At 42.3% G+C, this 22,679-nt stretch overlaps 1 protein-coding gene across 1 annotated transcript in view; it reads right to left on the bottom strand.

Annotated features, from left to right (window-relative positions):
- Window positions 1–22,679, bottom strand: part of ighmbp2 (immunoglobulin mu DNA binding protein 2) — a 79,714-nt gene that overhangs the window by 30,908 nt on the left and 26,127 nt on the right. The window contains exons 5-10 of the mRNA XM_043706168.2: window positions 21,517–21,617; window positions 21,042–21,205; window positions 17,280–17,480; window positions 16,237–16,384; window positions 15,396–15,570; window positions 681–863 (exon numbers count right to left, since the gene is read on the bottom strand). Coding sequence (XP_043562103.2) covers window positions 681–863; window positions 15,396–15,570; window positions 16,237–16,384; window positions 17,280–17,480; window positions 21,042–21,205; window positions 21,517–21,617 — 972 coding nt within the window. The remainder of the gene's footprint in view (window positions 1–680; window positions 864–15,395; window positions 15,571–16,236; window positions 16,385–17,279; window positions 17,481–21,041; window positions 21,206–21,516; window positions 21,618–22,679) is intronic.

Here is a 22,679-nt window from a genome sequence, read left to right as displayed (position 1 = left end):
TTCTCAGAGAGCTGTTTCTAACCCAGAGAATAACTGAGGCTAGGTAATTGAATATATTGAAAGATGAGTGAAACACAGTTTTGATCTGCAAGGGAGTTATAGTTGGCAAGCAATCAAGTGGAGCAAAGGCCATTATCAGGACAGCCATGATTTCACTGAATTTAGGGGCAGCAGGATTTAGTGGCAAAGGGCCTATTCTTGTCAACATTTTTTATGTTCTTACATTCTCAAAGTGTTCCCAAGATTTTCATAAACTTTATCAAAGTTTGACATAAAAGAGCAAGAAGAACATTGATATGTAGAGAGATTGAAAGTCAGGAGAGGGCTACAGAGATAGAAAGGAGTGATAACCATCTTGGAGAGATGAGCAAAGGATGGGAATTTTAAAAATGGAGGCTTTGCCATACAAGAACAAATGTAGGTCTGTGTGCATTGAGTTAATGGGCAAACAGGATTTGGTGAAAGTTAGGAAAAGAGGCATCAGAGTTTTGGATGAACTCACATTAAAGGAGGATGGAAGATGGAACATCAAGTAAGGCATAATGGAACTGTACAAACTGTTAAATATCCAGCAATTTCCAGTTCTGATGAGAGGTTATTGACCTGAAAGATCAAGCACTTCTCTTTCTTGATACCGTCTGAATGTTTCCAATATTTTCTGTTTTTATTACCATGCTTACTTTAGCAAGTGATGCGCCACCGTCTTGTGAGCTGTGAGTCGTCCACAGTACATCTGTTTGGAGGCCCATTCCATTATGGAACTATGCATTCGATACTGTACAGTCAGCATTCTCACCATCTGATCACCAAATCTCTGGATTAGTCGCTCCATCAAGCTGAGTGATAGGCCATTAGCTGCAGCTCTATTGGAAGTGTTGAAAGAACAGTTAACTGCAAAGGAAACCCAAATATGACAGACAGGCATATTCAATTAAGGGCAGAGTACAACTATAAAATTAGCATCACACTAATAATTTGTTGTTCATCTGCAAAACTAGATGTACACAAATAAGACTACTAGAATACATTACCATGCAACCTTAATTTGTTTTGTTAAATATTGCACATTCAATAGAATACTTCCATTAGTTCACCATCTAGAATGATCCTATAACGTGAAATTTCTGATGCCACAGGCTGATAATGTGAGCCCTAAGGTTATTCAGACATGGAAATAAAGCCTTATTTTCAAGATAATCAAGCAATGGCAAATTTAAATTATTTGTTAAAATGAAAAGTTTGGTACAAACATTTAACATTAATCTTAAACCATAACTTCCTGAAAAAGGTCTTCAGCTCCCAGCCAGTACAGCGTCCAATGAAAAACTCTCTCATATAATTACTGATGTGCAGCACAGACATTCCCTTCCCCAGACAATGCTAAAAGTTTGATGCTATACTAGACAAGAATAGTCCTGCTCCCAAACCTCACTAACACTGCTCCTCAACTACAAGGTTCATAACTGCAGTCTTCTCTTTAAATTCAACCTTAAGGTATAAATGTCCTAGAAAAGCCTAATTGCCCTCAAGAAGGTGATAGTGGACTATACTGTGGAACCATCGCAGAGTCCGCTTGGTGAAGGTTATGTTATGTAGGGAATTCCAACGCTTTGACCCAGCTATGAAAGAGTCAACATGTTTCCAAGTTGGAATGATGGGTAAATTGGAGGAGAACTTGAACTAACCAGTTTTCTCATGTACCTCCTACCGTTTTCCTTCTAGATGGTAGAGATTGCTGGTGGCTTTCGAGTCTATGATGATTCGAGCCTCTCACATTTCTTGTGCCCTTCACTCAGTAGTTCACGACATTGTGTAGCCAGAAACTTTGTTCTATCCAATAGTAAAGGAATCTTTGGCATCAACATATTTGTTGTTATTCCTTTCCTGCTGGGATATAGCTCCACAAACACCAGCAGGACCTCATCCATAAAATCAGAAAGAAGCTATTCGGATCATTTTCATAGTTTTAGACCTCTGCAATTGCAGCTGGCCTACCTTCACTCCCCGACCTTTCTCCTGTGGTCCTGCACATTTTTTTTCCTTTCAGATAATTGTCCAATTCTCTCTTGAAAGCCACAATTAATTTTGCCTCCATCACACTCCCAGGCAGTTAATTCAAGGTTCTAACCACTTAGAGGATAAAATATATTCTCATGTTACTGTTGCCTCTTTTGTCAACCCAGCTGGTCACTCTGCACATGGTGGCTTGAACAGCTTGTAGGAAAACCATAAGCAAGTCCAATGCTATGCCATCACATATACTCTCCTGCACAGATATCAAGAGTTTCTCCAACTGTATCCAGGAATGCTGAGGACATCTAAAGGGCATGTATCCCAAAGTCTGCTAACCAAATGGCCTGGATGCTATACTCAGGTGAGAATGGGTAGTTCCTTCCATAATACTGCTCGTTTTGTTTGAAACGCTCGCTGGTTTTTCATTATTTTACTTATTAAGTTAATCACTTTTGATTTGGAACTTTGAACTGAAGATGACTTTTGGACCGTGAGCAGCAGCTTGTTTAAAAAAAAAGGGAGAACAAACATGAGGTTTATGAGGCCAGGCCTGAAAGTTAATTGCAGCTTAATTCTTGTTAAAAAGTGCTCCAGAGCCACTTGGACCCCACAGAAGTATTATGCTCAAGCTGATGTTTAATGTTAACTAGGATCTCGTCAGGCTGTTACAGAGAGGCCAAAATTTGAACTCATTTTTGGACTTGCTCAGGAAAAAGGATTGTGATATGCGAATGCTATAAGATGGAGGTTTGCTTGCTCCCTGATTATCCTCAGAGTACCAACTTTTTGATATTTCAAAGAATAGAATCTCAGTTATATGAATTAAATTAATATTTCTCATAGCCTACTTGAAGATATATGCATGCATCAGTGTCATCAGAAACTAAGCAAGATATAATCCTATCTGCAGGTGACTCATCAGATTATTATATCTGCTTAAATGAACTGTCTGTTTTGCTTTTTGATTTATTCCTTAACTGTGCCTATTTGTCTGTCTTCATGTGCGAGTTGGGGCTAGAATTAAAGAGGCTTGCATTTAAATCATAAACGCTAATTAGAATACCTTGTGATTTAATTCTGCTGTGCTAAAGCTACTGTATTACTAATAAATGATTAAATATTTTGTTTACGCTAGAAGCCTGGTGTCATGCTATTGATTATTCACAGAGTCTGGTACTGGTTGTTCAAAAAGTCAGGTTAGTAACCATTGGGGTCAATTCTGAGGTTATCTAAGTATTTTAATTTTACTGCATTGCTAATACAGAGACAGGAAGGCTGATTTGATTCAGCTATCTGTCTCCATGTTATAACACTTTCTATCTCTAATGTACTTCATGCTTATAGATCTTCAAGACATCTGTGCTCCATCAATTCTAGCCTCCCTTGCACTCCACCTTTAATTCCTGCACCATCAGTGGCTATACCTTCAAACGTCAAAGCTCTGAAATTCTTTCCTTAACCCCCTCCACCTCACTCTTCTCCTTTAAGCCACCTCTTTAACCAAGATTTTTGATCATCTGCTGTCATATCTCCCTCAGTATCAAATGCTGTTTGATAACATTTGGGGCATTTTACGAAGTTGATCATGTCACACAAGTACAATTTGTTACTGCAGCAAATTTACTGCAGTAAATGCAAGTTAACAGGCCCAAGCATTTTCTGAGCAAAAACCAATGAATTGCATTTGCTGGAAATCTGAAACTAACACAGAAATTGTTAGAGAAAATCAGCAGTTCTTGTTCTGAAGAGGTTCTAAAGGAGGGTCACCAGATTCAAAGCACTTTCTCTTCTCAGATGCTGCCACATCTGCTGAGTTTCTCCAGCACTTTGTTTTTCTTTTCAAACTTTTTTCTGGTTTGTTTACTCTGCACTTGTCACATGGAGTCATAGTCATAGAGACGTACAGCATGGAAACAGACCCTTCGGTCCAACCCGTCCATGCCGACCAGATATCCCAACCCAATCTAGTTCCACCTGCCAGTACCCGGCCCAAATCCCTCCAAATCCTTCCTATTCATATACCCATCCAAATGCCTCTTAAATGTTGCAATTGTACCAGCCTCCACCACTTCCTCTGGCAGCTCATTCCATACACGTATCACCCTCTGTGTGAAAAAGTTGCCCTGTAGGTCTCTTTTATAATTTTTCCCTCTCACCTAAACCTATGCCCTCTAGTTCTGGACTCCCCGACCCCAAATTCACACCTTTCCACATATCTGGATGCTGCTTCTCTCAGAGAGGCAGTAGTGAAGCTTCCAGGAGAATATAATGTAATTCTGGAAGTGACTTCTTAATTTCAGAGTTTAACTGCACGTGTAAATATTAGAAACTGTTGTAGGAGTAGCCATTTAAAAGCAGTATGTGCTGACAGCCTTACCATATGTTCTACTACAAAATCCTGATAGGTGCAAGATGATGCATTTTGAGAGGTCTAATAAGGGAAAGATATATATATTGTACAATGAATGGTAGGTCCTATGAGAGCACTGAGGAACATAGGGACCTTGGTGTAAGTCCACAGATCCGTGAAGGTGTCAGCACAGGCAGATAGGGTGGTGAAAAAGACATATTGCCTTCATTAGCTGGGATATAGAATACAGGATTGGGAGGTCTTGTTGCAACTTTACAGAGCACTGGTTAGGCTACAGATGGAATCCTGTGCGTGCAGTCCTGTTCGCCACACAAATCAGAAGTACGCGAATGCACTGGAGAAGGTGCAGAAGCGATTCACCAGGATGTTGACTCGGATGGAGAGTCTTAGTTATGAGGAGAGTTGTGTGTGAATGATATAAATACTTAGCGGGTAAGGCAGCATTTTTGGCAAAAAGAATCAGAATTAATGTTTTAGTTCAGTGACCTTTCAGCACGTTTCCAATGAAAGGTCATCAACCCAAAATGCCAAATCTGTTTCTCTCTGCAGAGATGCTGCCTGATCTGTTAAGTATTTCCATCATTTCTTATCTTTATTTCAAGCATTGACAGTTGTGCTTGATTGGCCTTTGGCTCAGATTTCCAGCATCCATAGTACTTTGCATTTGTATTAGGTCCAACGTTTGATCTTGGTCTGTGCTGAGTCGGTTCACTGAACCTAAATGAGATGGCTATCATTGGTCTAAGAAAGTCAAATTAACAAGCAAGCATAAAATATAGCAATATCATGAAAACAAAGACAAAACATTCATGCAATTTCGTTAAGTGAGGTTTCTAGTTTCTGACCTACCATGGCAGTTTGTTTGTTAAGGCATCTAAAAAGGCAGCTGGTTGACCATCCTATGCTTTTGTTAAAAGAAGTGGGAATTAAAATTCATTACAAGATAGTGTATATATTATATTATATGGCTAGCAGAACATTTGTTCATACACATTGAGCAGCCTTTCTATTGCATTGGTTCAGAAGCTGTGAAAAGCATTGTGAAAGATACCAACTGTGCCTTTTGAAAGTTGCTGTTTTCATTAGAACCGAAGGAAATTATGGAGTCCAACATGCTCTTTAAAACTATTTAATTAGTTCCAGTCTATTGCTCAATCCCCATTGTCCTGCAGATCTTTTATCTACATCTCTGCTGAAGGAGGCTATTGAACTTTCTTCTACCATCCTTCCAAACAGTGCCTTCCATATAACTTGGTGTAAAAAAGCATATCCTGTTATTGCCTCCAGTTCCTTTGTCAATTATCTTAAATCTGCATTGTCTGGTTACTGAACCCCTCGTGTCACTGGAATCAGTTAATCCTTGCTTTTACTAAACCACTTCATCAAATCTTTCATTATTCATCTTGTATGCTTAAGACGATCAACTACAGTTTCTATTGCCTCTGTACCTGACTGCAGTCTTTCATCCTTGGTACAATTTGTGCAAATCTTCTTTGCATCAGTCTAAGATCCTGACATCCTTCCTAAAGGACTCAGTCAAGGTAGTCAAAGAAACTTTCATTCTTTACCTCGTAGGTTTCCACGTGCTGATCAATTTTGCCCCAGATTAATATCTCTGAAAATGCATTCATATTTAGGTTGAAAGGTTCCTACTTCTGAATACAACTTTCTATCACATTTGCAACCCTCTAGTCCTCAGGCACCACTCCCATATCGAAGGTTGTGACCAGTCCCTCCACCTGGAAATCCCTCATCAAGCTAACCTGCCCCTTATCCAGATGCAGCAGCTTTTCTACTTTGAATCTGCATACTCTTTAAATACCGACTCTTTATATTTATTTTTACCATCTCCAATTTCTCTCCAACTGTGTCGGTGTTCACTAGAGATGAGCATATTTCCAATGTCAGAATAGTCAAGCAATTTGGTACCTGAATAATGCTTCTGATCCAAAAGAAAAGCTTTTTTCAGTCCCTAGCAGTGTTTGGACTCCTGCTCATTCACTGCTTTTTCCTGTGTCTACAGTTCTCTCTTACCATTTGCCCTTGCGGAACTCAGCTGTGGTTGAACTGGTGGCATCAGAGACTGCAGCGAGTGTGGGCCCAGAGGCAAAAGCTGGTGTCGGAGCATGGTGATTTCAACATTGGTGGGTGCAGCATAGAACCCGAGGTGGTGGCAGCGGCATCAGCATTGACAAAGGCTCTGATGTCAGTGCTGGTTCAAAGGGTTACACTCTTGCATTTGTTTAGGAAGGTTGTGGATTCTTGATGCTTCAATTGATTCCAAGATGGCGGCACCGTCAGTGAGGTGAGTCCGGCGAGGGATGGCATTGGTGGGTCTGGCGCATGCGGTGGTAAGGCACAGGACTCGAGGCGGTGGCATCTGTGGCGGCAGAGTGGCAGTCGCAATGACGGCAGCACTGTGGCAATGGTGGGTCCAGCGCAAGCAGTGTTGGTGAGCCTCGGCTCAAGACTCATGGCGCAGGTGGTGGTGATGGTGATCTGGATATTTTCTTTTCTTTTTATATCGGTTTCTGTAATTGCGGCTCTTTTTAATTCCAACTATTGGATTCTAAGATGCCGCCGGAGAATGGCGACTCTGTACATTTTCCACTGTACTTTTGTATTCCGATGCATGCAACAATAAAATCTAATCTAACCTACCTTTCCTTTGTCTATTTTGCAGGCAGACCCCTGATTGCGAACAGGTTCCATTCGTCAACTGGTTTGTATGCAAGTTGGAACACAATGCAGGGCAATATGAAGCAGCCATTCATCAGTGCAGGACAAACAAGTTGGACCGAAGAGTCTGTTTCCATGCTGTGCATCTCTATGATTCTATGTAAGTATGTCAGTTTAAGATTGTGTTTGTAAGTACAAGCATCATAAGTCAGACGTTTGTAGATCAGTGACCCCCTGTATGCGCTATTATATTCTGCTCAAATATGAAAACACCTTAGTGACCCAAAGGGTACTTCAAACTTCAGTGATAATAAAATTAATTCTCAGCACCTGAAGTGTAATTTTGAGTAATTTTTATAAATACTGCTAGTTATAATTTCAAATCTCCACTGAATTGGCATCTTTGCTTCATAGGAAATATTGTTCCCTTGAGCAGAGAAACAAGGCAATATTATTTCAAAAATAGGCACAAGAAATTGCAAGAGAAAGAGTTATGTCGCTTACAGTGGAATTTGTCATTGAGATAAATTCATAGATTGTATGTTATGGTAATGCTGATGGAGCTCAATTACTCTTTTGCAAGGGTAAAATATTTTTTATTCATGATTAGCAAGAGCTTAAGTGAGTTACAGAGGTCACATTCTTGTGAATAATTGGAACAGTGCTGATTTAGAATGACAATTACTTACAGCTTGCCGAATAGGGCTGTAAACAAGTATGGTACACAGCAAGAGATGAACTAAAATTCTACAAACATGCAAGATTTCCTCCTTACTTGTCCTTGGGGATTAGAAATATGAGCACATTGAAGACACTGAAGTAACAATGCCTGCAGAATCCATTCTTTCCAGTAGTAACCAAGTGCCTACCAATCATCTATTGACAATGCTACAATCATTACTCCTTTAATGTGGATATATTCATGGATCACATTGCACTAACTCTTTTTTTGTCTACTTACACTGTCCTCCTCCATTGCTCATGACAACAACATGGCATCTTTAACATTGCAAAGTATCTTAAGCCACTTCCCAAGACCACTATCAAAATAAAATTTGATACTGAGCAAAAATAAAGAAGTCTTAGAATATTTAACTAAATGCTTAGTCAAGAAATGGGATATTTGTCATATGCTGACTACCCTGTAGTCTCAGCATTAATCATAACACTGCAAGACCTTTGACAAGGTTCCACATAGCAGACTGGTTAGTAAAGTTAGATCACATGGGATCCAGGGAGAGCTAGTCAATTGGATACAAAATTGGGTTGAAGGTAAGAGACAGAGGATGGTGGTAGAGGGTTTTTTTTTGGACTGGAGGCCTGTGACCAGCGGAGTCCTGCAGGAGTCGGTGTTGGGTCCACCATTGTTTGCCATTTATATAAACTATTTGGATGAGAATATAGGAAGCATGGTCACTCAGTTTGCAGATGACACCAAAATTGGTGGCATTTTGGCTTGCGAAGAAGGTTATCTAAGAGTACAATGTATCAGCTGGGGTAATGGGCCGAAGAGTGGCAGATGAAGTTTAATTTATATAAATGCAAGGTATTGCATTTTGGTAAGACAAACCAAGGCAGGGCTTATACAATTAATGGTAGGTCCTTGGGGAGTGTTGCCAAAAAGACAGACCTAAGGATTCCGGTCCATAGTTCCTTGAAAGTGACAGGTAGACAGGCTGGTGAGAAGGCATTAGCCATGCTTTCCTTCTTTGGTCAGAACACGGAGTATATGAGTTGGGATGTCATGTTGTGGCTGTACAGGACATTGGTGAAGCAATCTTTGTAGTATCGTATGCAGTTCAGGTCGCCCTGCTGTCAGAAGGATATTATTAAAGTAGAGAGGGTTCAGAATAGGGATGTTACCAAGACTGGAGGGTTTGAGTTATAGGGAAAGGCTGGGACTTTTTTCTTCGCTGGAGCATGGGAGGTTAAGGGATGATGTTATAAAGGTTTATAAAATCATGAGGGGTACAGATAAGGTGAATAGCAATGGTTTTTTCCTTGAGGTAGGGGAGTTCAAACTGGAGAGCAAAGTTCAAGATGAGAGAGGAGAGATTTAAAAGGGACCTCTTGGGCAACTTTTTCACACTAGTGATAGCTGCAAGTACAATTACAACATTTAAAAGACATTTGGACAAGTACACGAATAGGAAAGCTTTAGAGGGATATGGACCAAACGCAGGCAAATGCAACTAATTTAGTTTGGGAAACCTTGTCAGCATGGAGGAGTTGGACCGAAGAGTCTGTTTCCATGTTAACTGCAATGGCTCACTGAGAACCTTCAACAAATTTAGCTGCTCTCTGAAATTATCTTCCAACTACTCCATGATGACATGCCAACTGTGATGGCTCACTAACAGAACCACCACAAACCTTACCTAGGTGCAAACCATGGTCACACAAGGCGGTGTCATTATGCAACTTTCTTCTCCATTTTCCTCACTGTAAAACTGCACCTCACCACCAGCAAATTACCCACAGTTATGAAGATGACTAGAAGACTGATGAAAAACTGTTCAACTGCCATCAATTCAAAATCAAAACCACTCCAACCACAGTCTTACAACTTTAGTATGCAGCTAGTGTGTGTGTGTCCTCATTCAGAAACTGAGCTCATTATCTCTTTCTCTGAAACACAAGAGAAAATGGGCCTATCGCTAAACACCCAGAAAAATAAAGGTCATGTACTAAACAGCACCCACAGTACAAAACCTCCCTTTCACTAGATCAATTAAGACAACAGTGAGATCCTGGAATAGGACCACTTTCCGCACCATGGGAGCCTCTGCTCAATGAAGGCAGACATAACATAATCAAATTCATCATTGCATCCAAAGTGCTATCTCAGCCTTTGACTGAGGAAAAGAGTATTTCAGGACCAGAATCTCAATGGTATGACCAAAGACCTCGCCATCAGTGATTGCCCAGATTCCTAAATGCTTCAGTAGCAGAACAACATAGACAGGAATCTGAAAGCACTGAAGAAGCATCACCAGTGGTGCCTTCGTAAGATTATCCACATCTGGTCAGAAGAAAGATCCAAAAGCAAGATTCTTACCCAAATCAATTGGCTCAGCATTCCAATTCTACACACTCAAAACCAGCTCCATTGGATGAGAAATGTCATTCATACATTTGACAGCAGGTTCCTAAGGCAGAAGCCTTACACAGAATTTGACTATGGCAAGAGGCTTCCATAAAGATCATAGAAATAGTCTCAGCATGTCTCCAAAGCATCCCTGAAGAGGTCCATTGACTTGTGGATGTGACTGATGAAAATGGAGAAGAATCATTCAGAAGGCATTGGATACATCAAGAGACCATCAAGAATGTGCCAATATAAGGTCAAAGCAGGGGGAAATACAAAAATTGAAACATCCGATCCACCCAACCCTTTAAGCATCATCCACATGTAGCATTCTGCAGATCACATATTAAACTTCGCAGCCATTGCAAACTTCAAAAGAAATCCCACCAAACCAGAGAGGAAGCAAGTCAGTCTTGGTCCTGAGAACTTCCCAAGAATAATAATCAATTAAGTTGGCTTTATGGAGAGTCTTGAATGACAAGAAAGATGACGTGAGACGTACTGCCTTTGGGAACATTAGAGTCATGACCATATTGTAAAGTTTAAATTAAAATGACATGTTTTTGCTCATTGAGTCTTGCCTAGCACAAAGGAAGACAAGGGTTGTGGTTTTTAAAAGGTCAATAATCTCAGCTCTGGAACAACGCTGCCACAGTTCCTCAGGGTAACGTCCTTCATTCCAAATTATCTGTAACTCTGTCCATTACACTTTCTCCGTCAGAAGGTGATGAATATTGAGTTCCATTTGCAACTCCACAGATGCTGAAATTGTCCATGTCTGTATGTAACCAGACCTGGACAACATTCCAGGCATGGGCTAAAAGTAGCAAGAACCATACATGCCACACAAATGCTAGATTACCATTTTTAATGAGAGACAAGGATTGGAACAATGTGAAATGCTCAAACGTATGAGAAAGCACCAGAAATAGGGAGTTAGACCTATTAGGTGATTATCTTTGAGGAGAAAGTGAGGTCTGCAGATGCGGGAGATCAGAGCTGAAAATGTGTTGCTGGAAAAGTGCAGCAGGTCAGGCAGCATCCAGGGAACAGGAGAATCGACGTTTCGGGCATAAGCCCTTTTTCAGGAATGAGGAAATGTGTCCAGCAGGCTAAGATAAAAGGTAGGGAGGAGGGACTTGGGGGAGGGGCGTCGGAAATGCGATAGGTGGAAAGAGGTCAAGGTGAGGGTGATAGGTCAGACTGGGGTGGGGGCGGAGAGGTCAGGAAGAAGATTGCAGGTTAGGAAGGCGGTGCTGAGTTCGATGGATTTGACTGAGACAAGGTGGGGGGAGGGGAAATGAGGAAACTGGTGAAATCCGAGTTCATCCCTTGTGGTTGGAGGGTTCCTAGGTGGAAGATGAGGCGCTCTTCCTCCAACCGTCGTGTTGTTGTGGTCTGGCGATGGAGGAGTCCAAAGACCTGCATATCCTTGGTGGAGTGGGAGGGGGAGTTGAAGTGTTGAGCCACAGGGTGGTTGGGTTGGTTGGTCCGGGTGTCCCAGAGGTGTTCTCTGAAACGCTCCGCAAGTAGGCGGCCTGTCTCCCCAATATAGAGGAGGCCACATCGGGTGCAGAGGATGCAATAGATGATGCGTGTGGAGGTGCAGGTGAATTTGTGGCGGATATGGAAGTTTCCTTTGGGGCCTTGGAGGGAGGTGTGGGCACAAGTCTTGCACCTCCTGCGGTTGCAGGGGAAGGTGCCGGGAGTGGAGGTTGGGTTGTTGGAGGGTGTGGATCTGACGAGGGAGTCACGGAGGGAGTGGTCTTTACGGAATGCTGATAGGGGAGGGCAGGGAAATATATCCTTGGTGGTGGGGTCCGTTTGGAGGTGGCGGAAATGACGGCTGATGATGCGCTGTACATGGAGATTGGTGGGGTGGTAGGTGAGGACCAGTGGGGTTCTGTCCTGGAGGCGGTTGGAGGGGCGGGGCTCAAGGGCGGAGGAGCGGGAAATGGAAGAGATGCGGTGGAGGGCATCGTCGACCACGTCAGGGGGGAAATTGCGGTCTTTGAAGAAGGAGGCCATCTGGGTTGTACGTTTTTGGAACTGGTCCTCCTGGGACCAGATGCGGCGGAGACGAAGGAATTGGGAGAATGGGATGGCGTTTTTACAGGGGGCAGGGTGGGAGGAGGTGTAGTCCAGGTAGCTGTGGGAGTCGGTCGGTTTGTAGTAGATGTCAGTGTTGATTCGGTTGCCTGAGATAGAAATAGAAAGGTCGAGGAAGGGGAGGGAGGAATCTGAGACTGTCCAGGTGAAATTGAGGTCGGGGTGGAAGGTGTTGGTGAAGTGGATGAACTGGTCAACCTCCTTGTGGGAGCACGAGGCGGCGCCGATACAGTCATCGATGTAGCGGAGGAAAAGGTGGGGGGTGGGGCCAGTGTAGTTGCGGAAGATGGACTTTTCCACATATCCTACGAAGAGGCAGGCATAGCTGGGGCCCATGCGGGTGCCCATGGCTACTCCTTTAGTTTGGAGGAAGTGGGAGGATTGGAAAGAGAAGTTGGTCAGGGTGAGGACCAGTTCAGTCAGTCGAAGGAGGGGGTCAGTGGAAGGGTACTGGTCGGTACGGCGGGAAAGGAAGAAGCGGAGGGCTTTGAGTCCTTCGTGATGGGGGATGGAGGTGTACAGGGACTGGATGTCCATGGTGAAGATAAGGCGTTGGGACCGGGGAAGCGAAAATCATGGAGGAGGTGGAGGGCATGGGTGGTGTCCCGAACGTAGGTGGGGAGTTCTTGGACTAAGGGGGACAGGACCGTGTCGAGGTATGCGGAGATGTGTTCGGTGGGGCAGGAGCAGGCGGAGACAATGGGTCGGCCGGGGCAGTCAGGTTTGTGGATTTTGGGCAGGAGGTAGAAGCGGGCGGTGCGGGGTTGTGGGACTATGAGGTTGGAGGCGGAGGATGGGAGATCCCCCGAGGGTGAGAGGTCTCAACCCATTGTCTCCGCCTGCTCCTGCCCCACCGAACGACCCATTGTCTCCGCCTGCTCCTGCCCCACCGAACGACCCATTGTCTCCGCCTGCTCCTGCCCCACCGAACGACCCATTGTCTCCGCCTGCTCTTTCACCCACCGAACTCATCTCCGCATACCTCGACACGGTCCTGTCCCCCTTAGTCCAAGAACTCCCCACCTACGTTCGGGACACCACCCATGCCCTCCACCTCCTCCATGATTTTCACTTCCCCGGTGCTCCTCTTTGGACTGTGGGAGGAAACCGGAGCACCCGGAGGGAACCCATGCAGACACAGGGAGAATGTGCAAACTCCACACAGTTGCCCGAGGCGGGAATTGAACCCAGGTCCTGCCGTTGTGAGGCAGCAGTGCTAACCACTGAGACATTGTGCCGCTCTTACAATGACGTTATTGTAATTATCCACAATAAATTCATGCATGGCAAAGGTCCTGGTGAATGGATGTTACAGAAGGAGAAGGATTACGAGAACTGCGAAAGAGCAGCGAAATCGACGTTTCGGGCAAAAGCCCTTCATCAGGAAGTAATATCCCAACAATTAAAGGGAATCAGGGGGCTGAGTCGAGTATGGTTGCCATTACAAAAGAGATAGTGCTAGAAAAGCTAAAAGGTCTTAAAATTGACAAATCTCCTGGCCCCGATGGGCTACATCCTAGAGTTCTGAGGGAGGTGGCTGAGGAAATAGCGGAGGCGTTGGTTGAGATCTTTCAAAAGTCACTGGAGTCAGGGAAAGTCCCGGATGATTGGAAGATCGCTGTTGTAACCCCATTGTTCAAGGAAGGATCAAGACAAAAGATGGAAAATTATAGGCCAATTAGCCTAACCTCGGTTGTTGGTAAAATTCTAGAATCCATCGTTAAGGATGAGGTTTCTAAATTCTTGGAAGAGCAGGGTCAGATTAGTACAAGTCAACATGGATTTAGTAAGGGGAGGTCGTGCCTGACAAACCTGTTAGAACTTTTTGAAGAGGTGACAAGTAGGTTAGACCAGGGAAACTCAGTGGATGTGGTCTATCTAGACTTCCAAAAGGCCTTTGATAAGGTGCCACACAGGAGGCTGCTGAGTAAGGCGAGTACCCATGGTGTTCAAGGTGAGCTACTGGCATGGATTGAGGATTAGCTGTCTGACAGAAGGCAGAGAGTTGGGATAAGAGGTTCTTTTTCGGAATGGCAGCCGGTGACAAGCGGTGTCCCACAGGGTTCAGTGTTGGGGCTGCAGCTGTTCACGTTATATATTAATGATCTGGATGAAGGGACTGGGGGCATTCTAGCGAAGTTTGCTAATGATACAAAAGTTAGGTGGACAGGCAGGTAGTACTGAGGAAGTGGGGAGGCTGCAGAAGGAGAGTGGTCCAGGAAATGGCTGATGAAGTTCAATGTGAGCAAATGCGGGGTCTTGCACTTTGGAAAAAAGAATACAAGCATGGACTACTTTCTAAACAGTGAGAAAATTCATAAAGCCAAAGTACAAAGGGATCTGGGAGTGCTAGTCGAGGATTCTCTAAAGGTAAACATGCAGGTTGAATCCGTGATTAAGAAAGCAAATGCTTCTCAAGAGGATTGGAATGTGCTACTGAGACTTTATAAAGCTCTGGTTAGGCCCTATTTGGAGTACTGTGTTCAGTTTTGGGCCCCACACCTCAGGAGGGACATACTGGCACTGGAGCGTGTCCAGCGGAAATTCACACAGATGATCCCTGGAATGGTAGGTCTAACATACGAGGAATGGTTGAGGATCCTGGGATTGTACTCATTGAAGTTTAGAAGGTTAAGGGGAGATCTAATAGAAACTTACAAGATAATACATGGCTTGGAAAGGGTGGACGCTAAGAAATTGTTTCCGTTAGGTGAGGAGACTAGGACCCGTGGGCACAGCCTTAGAATTAGAGGGGGTCAATTCAGAACAGAAATGCGGAGACATTTCTTCAGCCAGAGAGTGGTGGGCCTGTGGAATTCATTGCCGCGGAGTGCAGTGGAGGCCGGGACGCTAAATGTCTTCAAGCCAGAGATTGATAAATTCTTGATGTCACAAGGAATTAAGGGCTACGGGGAGAATGCGGGTAAGTGGAGTTGAAATGCCCATCAGCCATGATTAAATGGCGGAGTGGACTCGATAGGCCAAATGGCCTTACTTCCACTCCTATGTCTTATAGTCTTATGACTGTTGAGGGCATGGTGGTGCATGTTCCCTATGTGGACTTTACCAAAGCCCTTAACAAAGCTCCACATGACAAGCTGATACAGAGCCTCTTACTACCTTTAGTGGACTTACTTGTCAGAAATGATGGTTGGAGGAAGTTGTTTGTGATCCCCAGCCAGGATGCATTTTGGGGCTTTCATTAATGGTATCCAACAACTTGCTTCCAGTGCCTGTGCACATTCATCAATCACCACAAGATCAAAGTAATCATCTGACAGAAGTTTTAATGGACCATCATTTGAGGCACCTAGAAATTACAAAGAGCAATGAAGAAAAGTAAAACATCAGTGGATAAACTGGGTGTAAAAATGAATCTAATCAGACAATTGATTTACAATAGTAAGATTTCAATCCCATTATATCACAAACTTGTATTGTTATTCTTGTTATCTTTGAATTCATGGTCAGAGAACTACAGATATTGTTGAATGTTTATAAGTAAAGCAGGCATCTTTGGTGCATAAAAATATGGTTACTGTTGACATGATGTTTCTGTTAATAGCTCACAGCACATCACTTTTTTATACATTTGATTTTTACATACCATCCTAGGTGAACCAAATTGAAATTGGCCTGATCACCTATCCTGAAAACATAACCTCTAATCTCCATACTTTATTGACAGGAAAAAGGACAACAATGCCTTTGTTGTCACATAACACATTAAAAAAAAGCGCACTTCGCAAAAAGATCCATAAAAACAAATGTCGCGATAAAAGGTCAGCTTTCACTTTAGGACTTGGGCACAAACTCTAAACCCACAACTCAATGCAGTATTGACCATGTACCATGCTGATCCATTTATCAGAATGATTATCCATAATGCAATATGTCCAGGCACATATGTGCAAAAAATAAATAAAATTTCTTCTTTACTCAAGTAGATTGTGTCTTTGTTCCTTATAAGGCCTACCTGTGTTAGTTGCCAACACAACACTGGCTTTTTTAAGTATTTGTACGATAGCTGCCTCCTCCCTCGTTCTCAGCTCCTTTCTCAAAGTCTTGATTTCACCACGAAAATGCGCTTTCTCTCCTCTCTCCTGTGTCTTTTTCAATTTTGCCTTGGGATAAAATAAAAATTTTGCTATGTTTACGAAAATATTGACAGATTAACATAAAATTTGTAGCAGGTTTTGCAGCAAGGTGTTGGGGAGTGTTGCCAAACAAAGAAACCTTTGGTTCAGGTGCATAGTTCCTTGAAAGTGGAGGTGCAGGTGGAGAGGGTGGTGAAGGTGGTGTTTGGCATGATTGCCTTCATTGGCTAGTGCACTGAATATAGGATTTGGGATGTCATGTTGCAGCTGATGAGGACATTGGTGAAGCCACTTTTAGAATACTGCATTCAACTCCCTGCGCCAGGAAAGATGCGGTTGAACCTGAAAGGGTTCACAGAAGATTTACAAGGATGTTGCCAGGACTGGAGAGTTTGAATGATAGGGACAGGCGGCATAGGCTGAGTTTTGTTTTCCCTGGAGTGTCAGAGGCTGAGGGATGACCTTACAGTGAATTATAAAATCATGAGGAGCATGGATAGGGTGAAAAGCCAAGGTCTTTTTTCCAGGGCAGGGGAGTCCAAAAATCAGACAGCATAGCTTAAGGTGAGAGGGGAAAGATTTAAATGGGAATCCTGGGGCAACATTTTCATGCAGCGGGTGGTACATATATGGAACAAGTCTCCAGAGGATGTGTTGGAGGTGGGTACAATTATAAAATTTAAAAGAAATGTGGATGGATACATGAATAGGAAAGATTGAGAGAGATATGGGCCAAAGGAGACTAGATCATTTCAGGATATCTGGTTGGTGCAGACAAGGTGGACCTAAGGGTCTGTTTCCATGACTCATAAGTAACAATTCAGTTGAATAGTTTGCAGATTCACTGAAAATTAGATGACTTAAAAAACAGTACAATTCTCCAGAAAATTGCAATCTGGTTCCTTTTTATGGAGTTACTCACAAAAGCCTGATCAATGTCCTTTCGGATGTCCATTACTATTTGGGTGTTGTCACTGTTAGCTAATATCGCATCCAAAGAATGACGATGGATGGACTCAAGCAGTCGTGCAGGGTGACCTAAACGCAAAATCTGTGTTTTAAATTGCGCTAGACGTTCAACAAGGTTGTCAACAGCAACGTTCGAGGGAGCACAGCACAACACCTTGGAAGGAATTTTTAAAAAAAGTTAATTGATAAGGCATCATTTGACATCCAGATCAATGAAACAGACTGATCAAAATTAGACATGTAAAGCTGTCAGGGATCATGACACTCACAGATATATATGGTGTATTATTTTGGTTTACTTTTATAATATAATGCTTTGGACATTGGGCAGTACGGTAGCTCAGCGTTTAGCACCGCTGCCTCACGACACCAGGGACCTCTGTTCGACTCCAGCCTCAGGTGCCTGTCTGCATGGAGTTTGCACATTCTCCTCACAGCTGCATGGGTTTCCTCTGGGTTTCCTTCCACAGTCCAAAAATGTGCAGGGGTTAGATGGGGTTAGACTTAGCCATGCTGAATTGCCCCTAGTGTCCAGAAATGTGCAGGCTGGGTGGCTTAGCCATGGGAAATGTAGGGTTACAGGACTAGGGTGGGTAATGGGTGGGATGCTCTACACAGAGCCTGTCTGGACTTCATGGGCTGAATGGCCTGCTTCCATACTTTTGGGATTCGAAGACAGAGTAATTACACGGAGGCATAGGATATCTGATGAACATTTCTAGAGCCGCAGTGATGTGTCCCTGTGATACTTTGGAAAGCAATTTTCAATCTAGCTAATTTTAAAGTTGAAAAAAATGTAGAAAACAACTCCTGAATTTCAAAAACATGCTGTAATTCCAATCCTGGTCAAATTTAGAACTAAATCACCAGTAAAGTATACCTTAAAGACTTTTTTGGAAAAACGGGAAAATTAAAAATAGTCATCACCCCATGCTTCGTTATTGGCTCTAATTCCCACGTGATTTTTTTTTTCTTGAATTAGAAATTTATTACATAAGTCAGGCTCCAAGTCATGCTGGCTCTTTATCTCTCCCTCCTCCTTGTGAAACACATTTCTAAGAAAGCAAATAAAACCAGTCAGGTAGTTTACAAATTCCACCAGGCTTTATGTCTCAGTGAAATGCCAGAAGGCTGGCGAATGAAACACAGTTAATTCTATTGGTCTTGCTTTCAAATCCCTTTATGCAGGAGCTGAATAATTAAGATCCCTACGACTAATCTCACTGGGTCTGAACTCAAGCACAGACTATCGGCACCATTAGAAGAGTTCTTTTGCCACACTAGAAACATCTCTACCTCTGGAAGGGGGTTGGGTGGTGATACAGAGTGAACCAACAGCACGGTATCAATTCCCGTATCAGGTGAGGTTACCATGAAGGTCCTGCTTTCTCAGCTGTGTCCCTCGACTGATGTGTGGTGACCCTCAAGTTAAACTTACCACAGTTGACTCTCTTTAATTAGAGAGCAGCCCTATGGCCCTCTGAGACTATGTTGACTTTACCTTTATCCCTGAACCAGAAGGCCGGGGTCCAAGCCTCAACTACCCAAATGTGTGCCATAATATTGTCAAACATAGTGATTAGTGTCTCTCAGTACCATGAATGCCATGTTTGAGAAAAAACAACCCCCTTCAAATTAGAGAGACAGCCAAAAGGGAAAACCATGTTGGAACTGGTGCATTTGGTGCATTTCACACTTAAAATCTCTGTTGTACAGAAAGGTGAACCACCTTCTAAAGTTCGCCAGTTTCTTTGAGATTATTATAATTGTAAGAATAGTTCAAAAGTGGCTTAGCAGCTTTTGATACTTTTCCATTGTTGTTAGGATGTCATTCTGCTAACATGCTTTTATGCTTTCACTTAATCTAGATATTTTTAATCAATCCATTCAAACATGCCATGACACACCTCTGGATCAGGTAGGACTTGGTCCTGGGCCTTCTGGCTCAAAGGTAGGAACACTACCACAGAAGCCAATATTTAGCAACATATAAAATGGTAATCAATTACTCTCAGTAATTGGAGCCATCAGAATAACAATAAGTCACCACAAACAAATAACACAGATTAATTTAATGATTCGGATTTTGCAATGCGAACAATGGTAAGGACATGGGTGCTCACATTTACTATGGAATAAATTCAACAGCTGGTTTAGGAGGGTAGACATGCTTATAAAAATGCAGAAAGTCAGCAGCTGTCCTGTTTATCCAAAAGTTACACAATAAACATACATCACTTTTAGGCTTGGCACCTTTGTTTAGCATCTGTGTATCATTCAAATTTTACTTACATTGCTGGGTTAGACCCTCTGTGGGCTGTCAGGATTCTTCTACCTGATTGATTTCAGAGGACTACCCCAGTTTTTCTGTTTTTATTTCAGATTTCCAGCATCTACAGTATTTTGCTTTTGGATTTTTGTCAATATGGTTCATGCTGCTTATTCAGCTCAGACCCCCAACAAAGGATGCAGCAATCGATGCCAACAGTCCAAAGCTCTCAAACGCAACAAATTTAAAATGGCTCAGATTCTGCACTGAGAATAACAGTAAGGGCATAAATGTTCACTTCTATGATGGAGCAAATTGGATCGCTTTCAATGCAGCGTCCAGTGAGCCCAATTCATTCACTGCTGGCAGTGCATAAGACAACAGGTTGAAATAAAATCAGGTTAATCAATCCCACTCCACTCAACTCTTCCTAATTACGCCATCCCAGTCTACTAGAATCACACTGCCTGGTAACTGAACTAAAGAGCAAACTAATGGGTAAAGAAGTAGGATTAAAAATAAACAAATTAAGTCATTATGATTTCAAATATATTGCCTGAAATTATGATGGAACTGAATGTATACTTAAGGGGAGGCACGGTGGCTTAGCAGTTGGCACTGCTGTCTCACAGCACCAGGCACCCGGGTTTGATTCCAGCCTCAGGCGACTGTGTGGAGCTTGCACATTCTCCCTGTGTCTGCGTGGGTTTCCTCCGGGTGCTCCGGTTTCCTCTCACAATCCAAAGACGTGCAGGTTAGGTGAATTGGCCATGCTAACTTGCTAACAGGGTTCAGGGATGTGTAGGTTAGATGCATTAGTCAATTCAGAATATGGAAATGGAAATAATCAATCAATTTGCACTTTAGTAAGTTGGTGGATAATTATTAATTAAAACAACTTTGTAATTGTTCTATCAAAACAGTCTGATATCAGCACCGGTGAAGGATCCAGGTCGACAGAATCATCATCCTATCTATGCATCATTTCAAAGTACTCTCATCTCCTTTGTTGTCTCAAATTTGATGGTATATCCAATAATATCTTGAAAAGGAAACAATGAAGTCTTCAGCACAAAATAAAGGGGCCATTCAACCTATCACATCAATGTTGTCTCTCAGTTATCCATTTAGTGTAACCCATCCGCACTTCTACACACCCCTTCAACATTTTCTTTTTAACATATTTAACCTCTTAGCTTTTATGAATCTGCTACACATTCTTCTTCCAGTACAATGGCCAACAATGTAAAAGCTGGTGTTGTGTGATTTTTAACTTTGTACACCCAGTCCAACACTGACAGCTCCAAATCAGTGTAAAATCAAGATTTCTTTCCTTGGTTTTATCTTGCTCTTCAGTTTGGTTTTCAAGTAACATTTCAAACATGCTCTGAATGATTTGGAGCTGCTCTTTTATCCCACATAACATCTTATCAATCATTGGCTTACCTTCAGACCTTGCTTTATAGCCTGTAGAATTATTTCCACAATTGTGGTTGTCTTTCCAGTACCAGGAGGCCCATGGATAATTGCAACTTCCTTCTGCGAGAGTGCAAAATGTATTGCTTCTCTTTGAGAGTCATCCAGGTTAGGATTGTACAGTTCTGGGATTTCTTAAGGAAAATAAACCAGGAACAAACGTTTCTTAAAGGAAATAAATCACATCAACACTATAGTTGCTATGTATGTACAACACAAAAAAAAAAGAGAATGCACTCCTAATGAATACAGAATTCCTGACCATTTTAGGAAAATGTAGTCAGTCACCAACACTTCTATATTGAAAAACAAAACTGGTCACAATAGTCAAAGTGAACATATACTTTATATGTTCTCGATGACACTATATTGTAAAGTTACAATTAAGCCTTCATTTTCAAATATCAGAATAATGAACAAATGATGTGCAAGAAATTGATCTTACTTAGAATTTCTGAGGGAGAACTTGGCTCAGAAGTGCCAAACAGGACGTCGATGAGTTTGGAAACAGGTCCAGCATGACACTGGCTCAAGGCCTTTAAAGCACTGAAATAAATAATAAATGAACAAAACAACTGAGTGCAACTTTGATGAAGTCAGACTTTCATATACACAAGTGTGAAGCATGAAATAAAAACACTAATTAAAAAGGATCGTGGGCCTAACTATTTACAGGATGCAATACACAGAAGAGTCACTTTGTAAGAAAAGGATGTGCATAACTTGCAATAACATGCTTGTCACTGTTATTGAAAGAAGAAGGAGACAACATAACACTAAAAGGAAAAAATAAACAAGACTGCGTGAAAGTACAGATTCTAAGAGTGGAAGAACTACAGTGAAGAAGAAAGGGAGCCAAATCGCATTGAGCTGCAACAAGGGTGCGTGAGAAGGAACTTGCAAGGGATATCAAAATCAACATTAACAGTCACGGTACTACAAACAAAAAATAGGGAAATACTGGGAATAACTACTTATAAACGGACTATGCGTCAGTGTTTACAATGGAGAAAGATAAACAGATGCCTGACATTTCCAGGATATTAGCACCTGGGAAACAGATTCTCTGAAAATAACATAAGTTTTAAAAAAGTAATGAAGAAAATTAAGATACTAAAAAATGATAAATCTCCATGACCAGATAATTCCCATACCAGGTTTAAACATAAGTAGATGTGAACAGTGCCTCAACTCTGAACTTCCAAACATCTTTTGACTCAGAAGCCATTTGTTTAGGTTGAAAAATTGCATGTCACTCCACTATTTAAGAGAACAGTGAAACAGAGAAACCAAGGAATTACAGACTAGTTATCTTTCATTTGTTTAAGGGCATCACTGATATCAACAACATTCAAAGCCTATTCCTAATGGCCTTCAAGAAGGCACTGACAAGGTGGCACTCGAACCATCGAAATAATTGTGGAGGTCTACCCTTGGGACGAGATGCTGGATCTTGGCCCAGCAATTATGAAGGAGTCATGATATTGTCCAAGTCAGAATACTGTGTGACTTGAAAGGAATTTGCCATGGTGGTATCTTGATACTGTTGCTGCCTTTATCCTTCTAGGTGGTAAACGTATTCTAAAAGTCTGAAACATTGTTGAAGGA

Source organism: Chiloscyllium plagiosum, unplaced genomic scaffold (genome assembly GCF_037043375.1).
Source record: "Chiloscyllium plagiosum isolate Xiang-an unplaced genomic scaffold, Cpla_swu_hap1 HiC_scaffold_18, whole genome shotgun sequence".
In the NCBI taxonomy this organism is placed as follows: Eukaryota; Metazoa; Chordata; class Chondrichthyes; order Orectolobiformes; family Hemiscylliidae; genus Chiloscyllium; species Chiloscyllium plagiosum.
Note: the sequence above shows the minus strand (reverse complement) of the source record. Positions and strands in the feature narration are given on the sequence as shown.